The 17,686-nt window shown below is 37.7% G+C and overlaps 1 protein-coding gene across 2 annotated transcripts in view; it reads left to right on the top strand.

Annotated features, from left to right (window-relative positions):
• Positions 1–2,467: 2,467 nt before the first annotated feature.
• Positions 2,468–17,686, top strand: part of LOC119074387 (persulfide dioxygenase ETHE1, mitochondrial) — a 52,201-nt gene continuing 36,982 nt past the window's right edge. Inside the window, exons 1-3 of one of the 2 annotated variants that reach the window (XM_037180507.1) lie at positions 2,468–2,594; positions 2,666–2,697; positions 2,771–2,840. In XM_037180507.1, the coding sequence (XP_037036402.1) occupies positions 2,784–2,840 (57 nt within the window). In that variant the 5' untranslated portion in view covers positions 2,468–2,594; positions 2,666–2,697; positions 2,771–2,783. Of the gene's footprint in view, positions 2,595–2,665; positions 2,841–17,686 lie in introns of both variants that reach the window. The other variant, XM_037180506.1, reaches the window with a different exon arrangement.

Raw genomic sequence — 17,686 nt, 5'->3', positions numbered from 1 at the left:
CTTAATTCCGTTTGTCCATCTCTCTGGTGGTCTACCTATAGCTCGTCTTTTATATGGTCGCCAGTTCATGATCTTTTTGGTCCAACGTTCGTCTGTCCTTCTTGCAATATGTCCCGCCCAGCTCCATTTCAGAGATGCTATTCTTTCCATGACATCAACGAACCCTGGTTTGTTGTCGAATCCATTGATTCGTCATTCTGTCTCTGAGTGTTATTCCAAGCATACTCCGTTCCATGGCTCTTTGTGTCACTCTCAATTTATCTTCGGATGCTTTCGTTAAAGTTAACGTTTCCGCTCCATAAGTGAGCACTGGAAGGACACAAGTGTCGAAAACTTTGCGTTTCAGACTACAATCGCTAAACCGAACTGGTGTGCATACGTTATTTTGCACCAGCTGGTCACATACAATTCCAAATGGGACCAGCTGGTGCAAAATAACGTATGCACACCAGTTCGGTTTAGCGATTGTATTGTTCATTTTGCTTTTGAAAATTAGTATGAGTTTTCCGAACGCTGCCCATGCAAGACCAATCCTACGTCTTATTTCTGCAGTCTGGTTGTCCAGACCTAACTTCAGTTTATGTCCTAGATATACATAGCTGTCGACTCGTTCAATGACAGTGTCACCAATTTTGATCTCTCTATCGTCCCCGATGTTGGTCATGACTTTTGTTTTCGATAAGTTCGAAGTCTATGAATAGCAAGACTATGTCGATGTTGTATTCACGACACTTCTCAATAAGCGTTCTCATCACCTGCAAATGGTCGTTTGTGCTGAAACCAGATCTGAAAGCAGCTTGTTCAACAGGTTGGTAGAAGTCAAACTTGTTAGTGTTCCTCTTCGTAATGATTTTCATAAACAACTTGTAGAGTGTTGACAATAGGCTTATGGGTCGGTAATTTTCCAGCTTTGTTATGTCTCCTTTTTTATGCAGCAATGTAATTACCGCATTTTCCCAGGCTTCTGGTACTTCTTCCCATTGGAGACATTGATTAAACAAAGCCGTGATTGCCTTTAATAAGGATTCTCCACCCAGTTTAATGGCTTCCACTGGAACACCATCTTCTCCGGGAGACTTTTTGTTTTTCATCTCGGCTACTGCGGCCTTGACTTCATCAACAGTTATGTCGGGCATATCCTCCGATCCCACGTTTCTTATTATTGGTCTATCTTCGGTTTCTTCCGTTGGACTCTGTCTTGCTGAAGAAAACCAATTCTCATAAAATTCTGTTGCAATGTTTAATATCGCATTTCGATCCGTTTGGATCGTTCCTGTTTTGTCTCGTAATTTGAAGATTTCTTTCTTTGCGTTCGTCATTTTTGACCGTAGGACCTTCATATTGCAGTTAGCTTCAATTATGTTTTGAGCCAATTGGACATTATATTTTCTTTCATCTGATCTCCTTGCTTTGTTGATACTTTTAGACAAGTTCCGGTATTCCACCGAATCTCGCCCTCCGTTTTTTACCAACTCTGCTCTGCTTGCGATCAGGTCTAATGTTTCTCTGCTGAGTTTTGATTCTTTCCCTTGGACGGATTTGCATTTGGATTTCATGAAACCCATTATTGTATCGACGATTTTGGTATTCAATTCGTCCAGTATACATGTAGTATACACTCGCCAAAAAAAATCACTTTCCACCCCAGTTATGTAAATGCTTAATTCATTCCAAGTGCAACATCGAAATGTCAAACGTCATCCACAGACAACATAACCAAACAGAGTGTTGACTAAATGTATGGAAACGCGTTGAGGTTATAGCACTCTGAATGACGTTTGACAGTAAACTGCACTTTGCACCTGTACTTGGAGCAGATCTATTTGACTTTGGTGTCCCAATGTTTACAGCCTTGGATGTTTGCAGTAGTGACGATAAAAATTTCCACAATCTATTCTCTCGCATTCTCTCCCCCTTATATAACAGGCGTGCAGAACCAACTTATCATTTCTCTGGCATGCATCGGGGGCATTTTTAAACCATTTTTCAAAACCTTTTTAACGAACTTTGTACTCATCTTCTTATAAATTGAAAAAAATTGGGATTTAGAAGTATATTGACGCTGCAAGCTGGCTGAAAACTCTAAATGAAAAGTGACAAAGGACAAACGTGAACAGATGCATTTGGTTCTTAAGTCACACGTTGGGCTACTCTATCTAGGACTAAACGGAGTGATAAAGTTTAAGCGCACTTTTCCTTTTTTCCAATCTGCTGACTATTTCTATTGGCTGGAACTTTTATCCAACGCTGATGTAATTGGGGAAGTAACGCGTTTTTAATGTCTGTATAAGCAGGTGCATCTATGATTTTAAATGTAAATTTTTAAGCATAATACGTTTGAAGTTCAAGTTTCGGGAAGATAAAGCTGAAAAAGCAGCTGTTCATTTTGACGTTAAGTTGGATGACAACACTGGTCACAAAATACAACCGATAGCAACAACAACTCTGTTGATGCCGTATGATTAGTAAATAACAAATTTTATCTTGCGTCATTTTTTGATAACAAAATTCGATTTTTCGTCAAAATCAACCGTAAACTAAGATTACAGAGTTCACCAGTCATCGAACGACAGACATTAGAATATCTAGCAAAGGTAATGCGTGAATTTGTTATTTGCCAGTGCAAGAATAGATATTTTTAACGAATCTAAATCCATATCGACAGTGTCAACAGCTTGGACTATCAATTGCGAATTGGTAAACCCTCAACAATTAAAATCATGCAATTTGCTCACAAAACCATAAATCTTTCTTCCCATTTACCGTCAAGTGTCTTTACGGCGATGTGTGCGATGATGTCAACTAGGATTCCATTTACTTCGGATTTCTTTTTCCGACAGGTTAGTGTAACCAAAATTTTGTTTCAATTCATTCGACATGTAGGTGATATGGTGATACTCTACGCAGCCGCTACCAGCTTCAGTTTTTGGGGATTTAATCTCTGATAAAATTCCGAAGAAAAATTCGAAATTTCGAAATTTTCGAAAATTAAATTTTTTAAAACAAGTCTTGTCCTACACCGACTTTCTTATACATATTATAACCGTCGATCGTTGCGTCGTTACACTTAAGGGCAGATTCTGCCAATAACGGTCTGTTGAGTCACAATTTTTAAGACTCAAAGGCTGAGGTAACTGGTCATACAAAACTGTTGTAAATGGCGGAGGTCTGCATTTTCAAAACCATATTCTACGGCGATCCCCGCTATCAAAATCTTTTCTCCGCCAATAACGGATTTTTCCATAGGTTTTCACGCTCTATCGTCTCCAGTAAGTTTTATTCGCCCACCATAGAAACTCAGGCGTCCGCTGATAGACAATTTTACATATTCTGACAATTTACCATCAGCGAACCGCGGTCCTGAACAAATTTACAACTGGTAGTGATCACCGGATGGTTCGTGCAAGAGTCACGTTAAATAGCCGATTCCAAAGATCAAAACTAGTGAAAAAACGCGAAAGGATTGACGTTCAACGACTGTACGAACAAAGTGAAGAGTTTGCAACACAGATGAGTGCTGAATTGGTCGACATAGACAACCAATACGAGACATTAGACGAATTGAACAACAAAATCGTCGAATCAATCAAGGGTTATATGGAGATCAAATGCAAATCTATTCATTTAAATGAATCGAAACTGAGTAAAGAAACGCTGGATTTAATAGCTAGCCGAGTAGAGTTGATAAAAAACGGAAAGAGAGATTCAGTAGAATACCGAAACTTAACAAAAACTATCAACAAGGCAATGAAATCAGATCTAAGGAAATATAACGTCCAACTGGCTCAAAATACGATTCAAGCGAATTGCAACATGAAAGTCTTACGATCCAAACTGATGAATGTGAAGAAAGAAATCTTCAAATTACGAGACAAAACAGGAACGATTCAATCGGACCGAAATACGATATTAGATATCGCCAAAGAATATTACGAAGATTTGTTTTCATCGAAACGTCCCAACCCGAATTCTACGACAGAAGAAGACAGACCAGTCGTTAGGAACGTAGGATCAGAAGATCTGCCTGACATACTTGTTGAAGAAGTAAAGGCTGCAGTCAACGAAATGAAAAGTCACCTGGTGAAGATGGTGTTCCCATCGAAGCCATTAAACTAGGTGGAGACTCCTTATTAAGTGCAATAACGGCCTTGTTCAATCAGTGCCTCCAATGGGAAAAAATCCCGGAAGCATGGGAAAATGCAGAGATCACATTACTGCACAAAAAAGGGGACATAACAAAGCTAGAAAATTACCGGCCCATAAGTCTTTTATCAACACTGTACAAGCTATTCATGAAAATCATCACAACAAGGAACACGAAAAAGTTCGACTTCTACCAACCAGTCGAACAAGGTGGATTTAGATCAGGTTTCAGCACGAACGTTCATTTACAAGTGATGAGAACGTTGATTGAAAAATGCAAAGAATACAAGATTAGCATAGTCTTGATATTCATTGACTTCGAAAAAGCTTTTGATTCAGTTGAAACATGGTCGATATGGGACTCATTGGACGAATGTAGAGTGGACTCAAGGTACTCCAAGGTGCTCCAATATGTGTACGAAAATGCTACGTCATGTATTAAACTTCATGAGAACACGACAAAATTCAGGCTAGGTCGAGGTGTAAGACAGGGTGACACCATCTCACCGAAACTGTTCACATCAGTCCTGGAGAGTGTTTTCAAGAAATTAGACTGGAGCAAAAAGGGAATTGACATAAAAGGAGAATTCCTTAGTCATCTCCGTTTCGCAGATGACATTGTCCTAGTCGCACTAAATCTATACCAAGCACAAGTCATGTTAGAAGAGTTAAATGAAGAGGCTAACAAAGTTGGTCTCAAGATGAACTTATCTAAAACGAAAATCATGACAAACATTGACGACGACAGACAAATAAAAATTGGAGATACAGTTATTGAATGAGTCGACAGCCATGTATACCTTGGTCACAAACTGAAATTAGGTCTAGACAACCAAACTGCAGAAATCAAGCGTAGAATTGGTCTTGGATGGGCAGCTTTCGGGAAACTCAGCCTGATTTTCAAAAGCAAAATGAATAATAGTCTAAAACGGAAAGTTTTCGATAGGTGTGTCCTTCCAGTGTTGACATATGGAGCAGAAACGTTAACATTAACCAAAGCATCTGAAAATAAGTTGAGAGTGGCACAAAGAGCCATGGAACGAAGTCTGCTTGGAATTACACTCAGAGACAAAATGACAAACCAATGGTATCGCCAACAAACAAAAGTCGTTGATGTCGTGGAAAGAATTGCGTCTCTAAAGTGGAGTTGGGCAGGACATATTGCAAGAAGGACAGATGACCGTTGGACCAAAGCCATCATGGACTGGAGACCCCCCACAACAAGACCTGTCGGAAGACCACCAGAGAGATGGACAAACGGAATAAAGAAATACATCAAAGGTACATATGGACACACGAACTGGCAACAAGTGGCAATGGATCGTACAACATGGAAAAATTTAGGGGAGGCCTACATCCAGCAGTGGATACAAACAGGCTAAAGAAGAAGAAGAAGAACCGCTGAGTAAGAGGACAACCAAAACTTTCGGGGATGGAAGGAGCCAAAAAAACTGTGCAACAAATCCGTTATTGACGGAGAAAAAATTTTGAAAGCGGAGACAGGCCGAGGCTCTAAAGTACCAATTCAAAAAAATATACCCAACTTCACTTCACATCTCTAGTATTACAAAGGTTCACCTAGTTTCACTTGGATATTCACCTAGCTTCACTCGGAATAGAAATTGCGATTACACAGGAATTCCAATTCCACAAAAATTCCGATTCCCTAGATATTTTGATTTTTTAGGAATTTAAATTTCTTTTGGAATTAGAATTGCTTAGGAATTACGATACCCTAGGATCTGCAATTACTTCGAGACTACTAAAATTAAATAAGAAGGAAAAAAAGCGTGATTAGAAAAGTGTCAGTGTGGTTAGGATTGTATGGGCGAAGCTCGGGTGACAGCGCTAGTGTTTTATATTCCTGAAAAATCCACAAGACAAAACAGCATGTGAATCTGCAGACTATTTTCTTTTGTCCATAAAAGTGAACCGAGGTTAGTTAGATCGTTTGAAGATTCTATTTTCGGATTCCAGACTGTGGGCTCGTTAATTTTAGGTAATTTAATCGGAGTTATTGATTCGAAAAATCGTTCAAAAACTGTGCTTTTGCTACAGCGAAAAGGTAAAATCTGTGAGTCACAAACGAGTTGAATTTCAAAGTCGGATAGTGGAAGCCTCCACGAGCAAAATAGCACAAAATCGAAAGCGGTATGTCCGGCATTTCTGAAATAGTAGCATTTGTGTGGTATGGCTGCACCACACCTCAGGGAAATGAGACATGAATGTTAAAACTCGTTCCAGGGGCTAATATGTGTTTTTGACGAGTCAACTCCTTTCGATTATCGATTGTCCTGATGAAACTCTACCCTTTTGTGACAACTCTGCTCTTGCACTGAGTTTTTGAATTATTTGAAATTATTTTGCCCTTGTTTTATTTAACTGATTTATGTAAATCCACTTGAATTAAGTGTAAATAAATGAATGAATGAATGAATGAATGAGTAAAATAACGTAGACGTCTTTATTTGGAACGTATTCTGCGTGTGATTGCAGCCCTCGTGTGCGAATAGCCAATTGTGGGACTATTCGCACTCGTGCTTATGCTTCCTTTTAACAAAATGGAACATAAGGGACTTATGCTTCCTTTTGCAACATGGAACATAAGCTGCTGATTCTTACTTTTACAAGGAAGCTTATGGTACATCCCATTTAAACGAGCCATCAGAACAGTCGGAGCGCTTGCTGCGACTGAGCCCCGTACAAACCCGTATATCTATTGCGTACGTGACCCTAGTGCGTCTGTCATCCTACTTTGACCGTAAGCCTATTGCGCCGGTTAATGTAGTTAAAGTAAAATTATTATGTAATGCGTACATCTTAGAAATTGCGCATAGCGCAATTACGAAGCCCCGTTCGACGTTCCTTTCAAATGAAACAAAAATTTCAAATCTCCCTAAAATTTTATTTTTTTGAAGGGCCTAGTATCGGCCTCAGTCCGAGGACCCAAATTTTAAATTTTTTCAACTACATTCTATTCGGCCTTTGATTACCTTCCAAATGAAACAAAAATTACGAAAAACGGATGAAATTTGCTCGAGTTATATGTACACATAGGGCCCTAGTAGTGGCCTTAGTCCAAGGACCCAAATTTAATTTTTTTTTCAACAACTTTCTATTCGGCGTTCGATTACCTTCCAAATGAAACAAAAATTACGAAAAACGGATGAAATTTACTCGAGTTGTATGTAAAATACGCATAGGGCCCTAGTAGCGGCCTTAGGGCCAAGGACCCAAATTTAATTTTTTTTCAACAACATTCTATTCGGCCTTCCAAATCAAACAAAAATTACGAAAAACGAATGAAACTTACTCGAGTTCTATGTAAAATACACATAGGGCCCTAGTAGCATTTCACTTCTAAGGCCCTAACTCACGGTCCATTCACTATACCTATCACAATACCTATCATTTGCCGTGTCATTTACATTTCCATCGTTTTTTTTGCCGTAAATATCTCCAAAAGACCTTAAAGCACTTAGGCGGCCCTAACTCACGAAGGGCCGACCCGAATATACCCATCTTCGAACTTAGCCTCACTATTTCGACTATCTTTCAGGGAAAAAAAAATTTGAAATCGGATTTGATTTACTCAAGATATCGACGTGACGGACAGACGGACAGATGTACAGACGTACAGACGGACAGACAAAATTTTTATTGCAGATTCGTCATCTATGAACATAGGAAAACACTTTGCCCTTACCGTCTGCTTCGAATTCCATCAATTACACACGGCATCCTATAAGCCCCTTCGTACTTCGTACGGGGCTAAAAATGGAACATAAGTAACTTATGCTCCTTCTTACAATATAGGACTTAAGAAACTTATGCTTACTTGTACAACATGTAACTTAAGAAGCTTTTGAAAACAAAATACATTTTATGGCGATGCAGATGGTTCACAAAGAGCCGCTTTCAAACTCTTATAGAGTTACTCCTAGAGTTAAAAATCTGGAACTTTTTTTTTTTTTTGAAAAGTCGTATTTATTATCATTCCAATTAAAGTGCCGAGTGGAATACAATTTAGGCTTTGTCGTCTTACAATATTGTTTCATTTTTTATTGATTCAGTTTGGATCTCGTTAATTAATTAGCATAATAGTTTGGATAATGATTAATTGGTTTCATTTGGCATAATTTAGCATAAATCTTTAGATTGATATTTGTCTAATAAATAGGGCTAGGCAGTCTCAATAAATAGGTTAAAATACTTAAATAAAATGTTAAGTGACTCTTCTACAATAAAAAAGATTTAAAAAAAATTCAGTCTCTTGAAGAGTAATAAACAAAAACAAGCATCAACATATGAAAAATAACAGAAAGAAGATAATATCACAGCATAATCAGTTTATAAAATAGTAGGGCGAAATTGCACGAAATTTGTCACTATCACTCATAATTTTCAGTTTTACTTTAGCTTTAAACGTTCTTAAGTGAACTGATGTCTCATTTTAACATTTGCTCACAATTACAACTGTAACAAATAAAGAAGGTAAAAGTTCGTGTGCAAATAGTCTCACAATTTACTATTCGCACTCGTGTGCGAATAGCAACAGCCAAAAGAGAATTATCTAGCAAGGCCAACCTTACCGTTTGCCTACAGACACAGATTTTTCTTCTCAGTGGCGTTCAAAAGCTACAAATCCAAAACGATAAACGTTTTCCCCAGCGATCTCCAGAAAAATAAACGTAAAAACGCGAACGCTTATCTCATTACTCACCCAATTAAATATGAAATGAAAAAAAAAACATAGCTAACGCCGACCCGTACGAAACACCTATTCGTATCAAAAGCCTTTAATGTGAAACTCTTCATTTCTCTTACTTCATTTTCTTCTCTGCTGAAAAACTATTCTCCCTTTTAAATCACTTACATTATCCACTCTTTGCCTTGTTTTCATATACAATTAAATTGCCGGAGGCAATATAGACAGCCCCGTACGAAGTCAAATTTCTTAAATTCCTATTTAAACAGCTATATACCGCTATATTTACCTATATTTCACTGTAAATAAACATTTCACAGAGGAATATGCTATTATATAGCTCTATATGCCTGTATATAGCTCAATATAGTTGTATATAGGTATATATAGATGTCCGTATATGGAATCCCTGAAACCCCTCACACTTAACACATTATTTCCATGTTAACAGAAACTCTCTAAGCATCATTTTTCCCACTTTATATCACTTTTACTAAAATCCAATATGGCCGCCGGCAGCCATTTTGTTAGGAGACCGGAAATAGTACCGACGCTTTACATTCGTTAATACCTTTCAAACAAAAAAAAATTCATGAAATTCGGTCAAAATTTACTCGAGATATTGTCAAAATACACCACGTTCACTGTACTTCCGAGTAGCCAGATAAGAGCTCACTCCAAGAGACCTAGCTCACGCTCCGGAGAAAATAATTTTTTTTTCCCTGATTGGTACGGTCAATACCTATCTAATAAAGCTAAAACAGACGAAATATTTTCAAATGTGGCCGACCTACAAGCAAAAACTGCTTGCCGCCCTGTGCCTGTTCCACACCAAAGGGTCTAACTCACGAGTCGGTCATCCGATTTCCATAAACTTTTTTTTTGTCGATCGGTATTGTAAATACCTTTTATTTGACGTATCACTTACAAGTTTAACGTTTAAATGTCCGGAGATATCTTCGAAAAACCGTAAAGCACTTATTGGGCCATAGCTCGGGAGGGGTCGATCCAAAATCACTCATCTTCGAACTTAGCCTGTCTTTTGACATTACCAAACGGGAAAAAAAAGAATTTTCAAAATCGGATGCGTTTTACTCAAGTTATCGTGCAGACAGACAGACGGACAGACGGACAGACAGACGGACAGACGGACATTTTTTTTTCGCGGATTTGGCATCTCTAGACAACCACAATAGGTTTCCCCTTACTCAGGGAGTCCAATTCGACGTGTTACAAACGTATGCGTAAACCTATAAGACCCCAGTACTTCGTACGGGTCTAAAAATTCGTGTGCAAATAGTCTCACAATTTACTATTCGCACTCGTGTGCGAATAGCAACAGCCAAAAGAAAATTCACTAGCAAGGCCAACCTTACCGTTTGCCTACAGACACAGATTTTTCTTCTCAGTGGCGTACAAAAGCTACAAATCCAAAACGATAAACGTTTTCCCCAGCGATCGCCAGAAAAATAAACGCAAAAAACCGAACGCTTATCTCATTACTCACCCAATTAAATATGAAATGAAATGAAAAAAACTCCAATTTATGATTGCGTATTAAACTTACTTGAAACACTAAAACGATAACGAAAAAGAACAATAAATTTCCATACCTAAAAGTAGACAAAACCAGAAAGGGGAAAACTTTTCCTTTTCGTAGCGTTATTGTACTTGTATACGACGGTTAGGTTATGATGATGGCGGGCTATATATATATACACATTCCGTTTTGTATAATATGCTAATATCTCGATAAATTATTAGAACAGCGGCTATATTTGAAGCCGAAGCACATTCTACGTTCTAAGTTTTTGTGTTGCCTATGCAAACTTTCTACTAATCCCACAACATCTTTTTTTGTGTAAAACGAAAAGGTGTACGGTGTGTGTATTATAAGCACAAAAATAGCTTTGATTCGAACTATACACAGGCGGTTGTATGTACGTATATACGTACATCCACCTACCTGAGGTCAAATTGTGCGGTTTTAGCACAAAAGCACAAAAAGGAAAGAAAAATAAGTTTCACTAAGGATCCCGCTGCCGTTGTTCGGTTTATTAATGGAGTTTTCACCGAACCTCTTTGGGGCTTGACTAGACGTTGTTGGGCGAACGTAATGTATAACTCATTTAACCTTTTTCTATAAAATGCTGAAAAATTTATTATATTTTAATCAGCAGTTCTTGTTCGGTGTATATTATCATTCGCTGTGCCCGTAAAGTTACTTCAGTGTCGATGCTAATCGTACCACGGTACGAATAGCCAGAGGACACTCATGATGATGCCATTTGTAGCGATATACGAATAGCCAAAGCCCATACACTAGGCAATTAAGGTAAAAGTTTGAATAATGTCGGCCAGATGAATTGCTTATTCCCTGGACTGGTAAGTCAAGGGTCTTACGTCAGAAAATACGTCCTGAAGCAATCCTGAACCGATTTTAGAAGAGAAAAAACATCTTGAGAGCCAAGTTCATAGAAGGATGGCCTGATGATGTCGGAGTTATTCGAAAAAGGATTTTTGTCGTTTTTTTTATTCGATCGGACAATAACTTGGGTAGTTCTGAACCTATCTGCGATATTTTTGTTTCCTTCATTAAATAATCAAATTTATAAGATTTTGTACTATCTCCTAATCTATGCCTTCGAATATATTGTTTCTGTAGTTTTTATCTAATTCCAGCGCGTTAGGGCTGATGTGTCGTTCTAATCTAGAGAATAGAGTTTTGAAGTTAAAAAAACAAAATATTTCATTGTCTTTGGATAACTTGATCAAGGGACCTGACCCACCCATAAGTTGTTTGAATTTCCCATTAATTCGAATAGATGAAAGTCATAAAACAGACCAACGTTTTCTACTTTATGCTCCATTTAACATGTTCAAATAAACTGAGGTTGTCCTTAGTGATGAAAGCTCACTATTATGCTACGATACTGCGAACGCAGCCCGAGCCATTTCATTCCAACTACATTCTGTAATCCCTTGCACATATAATTGGGATTTTCTGGTCTTCTGATCTTCTTCTATTTATCTCTAACCGAAGACGTGCACAAGTTGTCATTATTTGTATCATTGCGGAATCGTTCATTTCGGAAACTCGGAAACATAATCGGCGATTCCTTTTTTTAATACCGTTTAGCCTATGTTAAATTTCTATCGGTGAAGTAGGTTGTGGGTTGAAGGTCGTTTGTAACAAAAATGGTTAAATTTTACATTTTGGCGAGATATCATTTCTCTGTCCAATTGTTAATCATGGCAATCGAAAAAGAGTCTAAAGATCGCGACTAAGAGTTACAGTTCGATGCAGTGAAATTTCAGCAAGAATTTGCTTCAGCTGTTTTTCAGATGATTCATAAAAACATTCAAAACTGTCGAGTCGAAATCATCATGGATAGCATTCTATGAAGTAGATAAAACAAGTGACATTACTCTCAATATGTGAGGGGGCATACCATGTGCTTAGTAGAAACACGGTATCGATGAGTTTAATTCTGATTCCGATTACAGTAACTAGCATCGATAAACACGGGAAGTACTTGAGACTACAAATATAAAAAGAAACTCTCGTACACAGTCACACATATTACAGTTAACTTATTCTACGTCGTCGTTTTGTGTTAACATTTACTTGATCACATCATGTCCGGAGCGATAGCGGAGGACTTGAAGCAGTCTAACTTCCAAAAAAAGAACGAAGAAATTTTTTTTGAGACGCGGCAACTATATATAGCCGAACATTTCAGTTTCTACCCTTTGGTTTATATCACCACAAAACATTCTATCATATTCTCGCTTCAAATACGAGCAAAACGAGCTATCACTCGACTATGTAGCTTTAAAATTGCCGGAGATACATCGTTTTGAAATTGGTCACTTTTCATACAAAATGCACCAAATTGACTTTTTCCAAACAATCAAAATCTTTCAACTTACTCTGTATGTTTCTATCTATCTGTCTATCTATCTGTCTATCTATCTATCGACGGTCGATCTCGGAAACTGGTCAGCCAATCTCCATGAAATTTTGCAGGAACCTCAGGGTGGGCATAAAAATGAAAATGTGATACGCCATTACCCCAGGAAAAACCAGAGTTTTGTTTTATTGGCATCGACGTGGTTTCTGAGTGTGGTTTTCGAGGGTCGGGAACGCGTTTTCGGCTGTAGCTTAGCTGTATTGAAACCTACAGAGGCGTGCGACCCATCAAATGAAAGGTATTCGTAATACGATTCGAACAAAAAAATAATTAAAAAAATCGGGGCAGATTCGTTTGAGCTAGAGTGATTAGAGTGACCAAATTTTGAGCTACTCGAGCGTAGGATGAAAGGACTAATATTTTTTTGGGTTATGAAAGATAGAGAGTTGCATATGCAAAAAATGTCAAAAATTGGAAATGGGTGGGTCAATTAGGGTTTTAGAGCTATTTCTTGAATTGTTGCAGTTGGAGAGTTGCTTTCTTCGTAAAATTTTCGATTTTCGTCAAATTTTCAATTTTCGTCAAATTTTCAATTTTCGTCAAATTTTCAAATTTTGCCAAATTTTCAATTTTCGTCAAATTTTCAATTTTCGTCAAATTTTCAAATTTCGTCAAATTTTCAAATTTCGCCAAATTTTCAAATTTCGCCAAATTTTCGAATTTCGTCAAATTTTCGGATTTCGTCAAATTTTCGAATTTCGTCAAATTTTCAATTTTCGTCAAATTTTCAATTTTCGCCAAATTTTCGAATTTCGTCAAATTTTCAATTTTCGTCAAATTTTCAATTTTCGTCAAATTTTCAATTTTCGTCAAATTTTCAAATTTCGCCAAATTTTCGAATTTCGTTAAATTTTCGAATTTCGTCAAATTTTCGAATTTCGTCAAATTTTCAAATTTCGTCAAATTTTCAAATTTCGTCAAATTTTCAAATTTCGTCAAATTTTCGATTTTCGTCAAATTTTCGATTTTCGTCAAATTTTCAAATTTCGTCAAATTTTCAAATTTCGCCAAATTTTCGAATTTCTGTTATAAACTGTTATAAAACACAGCGTTGACTACACTTCTAAAACGACTGATATCCCAACAAAAATCTCTTCGAGAAAAGTGTGACGCAGTCTTTGAAGTACAATTTCTAAAATGAATGATATCGCTAGAGTTGACGCTTTCAGCTTCGTTACGCAAAAATTAAATTTTACACCCAATTAGTTCAAACAAGCTGGCTTAGTTTTTCTCATCATCTGCCAAATAATTTTTACCAAAAAAAAAATTTGATTGGAAGCAACCAAAATTTTACCAAAAAAAATCTGCGTCGCATGTGGCAGCTGAAAGCGTCAACTCTAGCGATATCATTCATTTTAGAAATTGTATTTCAAAGACTGCGTCACACTTTTCTCGAAGAGATTTTTGTTGGGATCACAACTAAAAGTCCAATTTCCTGATCCATTCGGTATGTGTTTGAAAAGACTTTATCTATTGTAATGTCAAAATAACCGAAATTTGATCTGACAGATTCATTGTTAATTGATGTTACATAGTGACGATTGCTTTCAAAACTCATCTTCGGCATCTTCCATGTCTTTCTCGCATACATCTCAAGCCGTGCGACAGAAAGAGAAGGAAGAATGGCAAAGATGAGTTTTGAAAGCATGGATGCTATACATATCAGTGCGTAAATTGACCGGCCCCTATTGTCTAACTAGTTTGTAAAATTGCTATTTTATACTTTGATTTCGAAATGTGTGTTTTAAACATTGGTGTAAATGAAACGATGTCCTATTGATTGCCTGTTCGACATTCGCACGCAGAGCATTATTAGTCACCGGCCAACACCCACAATCTGTGTGATATTGTTTTGCGGGCAGGGGTCCGTTTCGAGTATATGAGGAAGATAAAGAAACTTGCAGGTATTTTCGTCAATAAATTTTCAAGTGTGCTTTTCACGATGTTGAAAACACCAAGACTGATACCAATTCTCTGCACACACGCTGTATCGTATATACATGTACATCCATATATGCTTTTCATGTCTGTTCTAACAGTAACGAGAGCTATGGGCTCTTTAGACTTTAATGCTATACAGAGTGAGCGCTTTACTGTAACAAAAGCAACAATGTATTTTAGAAGCATATACAATATGGGACATGCCATTTATAACAGAAAGAAAATGAATTTTAAGTTTATCAAACCGTGTGTAATAAGCGTAGAATGTATTTTATGAACACATATACAACTGCCGAGTGGTGGGTGGATGATGGGTTGGGAGAGAAATGACTTTAACAAACGGAAAAATTTGCTAGAAAATTTAAAGCACATCATCGCAACATCATCGGGATATCGCATTGAGTTTTTAAAGACAATAGAAATGCTATTCTTCTCTACTCTCTGTTCTATACCCGCCGCATGCATATATTGAAGATGAAATTATTGGATTTTTAATGAAAAAGATTAACTTTTCGACTTATGGAATTTAAAACGAAATGAGTTTTTCAAAGTGGAGTGGATTCTTTCTACGGTTTTTCGTTTCTTCGGATATTTAAACTTCTTTCGTTTGGTTTTTTTCTTCTTCTTTTGTTTATTTTCCTTTTTAAAATGATTTTGAATGGAAACAGTTGAGATTATGAGATTTTGCAAATAATGAGCGTCGGATAGACAGGATCTCTGTGTATTAGCGGTATAATGTCGTTTGTCGAGGAAGTGAGCTGCGAATTATTCAGATTTTATGCCTAATTCGGAATTGTTCAGTATCTGCATCGTCGTCGGTTTATTTTGTTTATTTTGGTTGTGTCGTTTGTAAAGACATATCTGATAAGTTGAGCAATTACAGCCATTGAAAAGGTGGAATATTTGTTGAGGTTTTTACTAATTAGTGGAATGAAAATCGCCCAAAACCACTTGCAGTGGAGGTGTGACGCAAGTCCTGTTATCCACTTACAAAAGAACTGATATCGGTGTAGGTGACGCTTACAGATTCTACACGCAAAAAGATATGCGTCACAAATGGCAGCTGATGAGCAAGGTACGAGAAAGTTTTATCAACAAAAATCTTACCAGAAAAATTTTAGAAAGAAAATTATAATAAAAAAGTTTGCGTCAAAAAGTGGCAGATTCTCTAAAACTCTATAACTTTGTCTTTTACACGAAGTTTCCATCTGCTGTATTTTCCGAGTTATGGCTGACATAGCTCGCACTTAAAACGCTCATAGCTTCCAAATAGAAGACTTTTTAGGAAAACCATGAAACACGTATCGACTAGAATCTAAAACTCTATAACTTTGTCTTTTACACGAACTTTCCACCTGCCGTATTTTCCGAGTTATGGATGACATCTTCTTCTTCTTCTTCTTTTTCAGCCTGTTTCTATCCACTGCTGGATGTAGGCCTCTCCAACTTCTTTCCATTTCGTACGATCCATTGCCATTTGCTGCCAGTTTGTACCTGCAATATTCTTAATTCCGTTTGTCCATCTCTCTGGTGGTCTACCTATAGCTCGTCTTTTATATGGTCGCCAGTTCATGATCTTTTTGGTCCAACGTTCGTCTGTCCTTCTTGCAATATGTCCCGCCCAGCTCCATTTCAGAGATGCTATTCTTTCCATGACATCAACGACCCTGGTTTGTTGTCGAATCCATTGATTCGTCATTCTGTCTCTGAGTGTTATTCCAAGCATACTCCGTTCCATGGCTCTTTGTGTCACTCTCAATTTATCTTCGGATGCTTTCGTTAAAGTTAACGTTTCCGCTCCATAAGTGAGCACCGGAAGGACACAAGTGTCGAAAACTTTGCGTTTCAGACTATTGTTCATTCTGCTTTTGAAAATTAGTCTGAGTTTTCCGAACGCTGCCCATGCAAGACCAATCCTACGTCTTATTTCTGCAGTTTGGTTGTCCAGACCTAACTTCAGCTTATGTCCTAGATATACGTAGCTGTCGACTCGTTCAATGACAGTGTCACCAATTTTGATTTCTCTATCGTCCCCGATGTTGGTCATGACTTTTGTTTTCGATAAGTTCATCTTGAGGCCAACTTTGCTCGCCTCTTCACTTAACTGTTGTAGCATAAGCTGAGCCTGACCTAGATTCGCTGCTATCGGTACAATGTCATCAGCGAAGCGGAGATTGCTCAGGTACTCTCCATTTATCTTTATTCCCATTTTACTCCAGTTTAACTTCCTAAAAATACTCTGCAGAATCGCCGTGAATAATTTCGGTGAAATGGTGTCACCCTGCCTTACACCTCGGCCAATTCTGAATTTTTCCGTGCTCTTATGAAGTTTTATACATGAAGTAGCATTTTTGTACACATATCGAATTGTGTTGGAGTACCTTGAGTCTACTCTACATTCGTCTAATGCGTCCAATATCGACCATGTTTCCACTGAATCGAAAGCTTTTTCGAAGTCTATGAATAGCAAGACTATGTCGATGTTGTATTCACGACACTTCTCAATAAGCGTTCTCATCACCTGCAAATGGTCGTTTGTGCTGAAACCAGATCTGAAAGCAGCTTGTTCAACGGGTTGGTAGAAGTCGAACTTGTTAGTGTTCCTCTTCGTAATGATTTTCATAAACAACTTGTAGAGTGTTGACAATAGGCTTATGGGTCGGTAATTTTCCAGCTTTGTTATGTCTCCTTTTTTATGCAGCAATGTAATTACCGCATTTTCCCAGGCTTCTGGTACTTCTTCCCATTGGAGACATTGATTAAACAAAGCCGTGATTGCCTTTAACAAGGAGTCTCCACCCAGTTTAATGGCTTCCACTGGAACACCATCTTCTCCGGGAGACTTTTTGTTTTTCATCTCGGCTACTGCAGCTTTGACTTCATCCACAGTTATGTCGGGCATATCCTCCGATCCCACGTT

The sequence above is a fragment of the Bradysia coprophila genome, unplaced genomic scaffold (assembly GCF_014529535.1).
Source record: "Bradysia coprophila strain Holo2 unplaced genomic scaffold, BU_Bcop_v1 contig_151, whole genome shotgun sequence".
Lineage (NCBI taxonomy): Eukaryota > Metazoa > Arthropoda > Insecta > Diptera > Sciaridae > Bradysia > Bradysia coprophila.
This window is presented reverse-complemented; position numbering and strand designations above follow the sequence as displayed.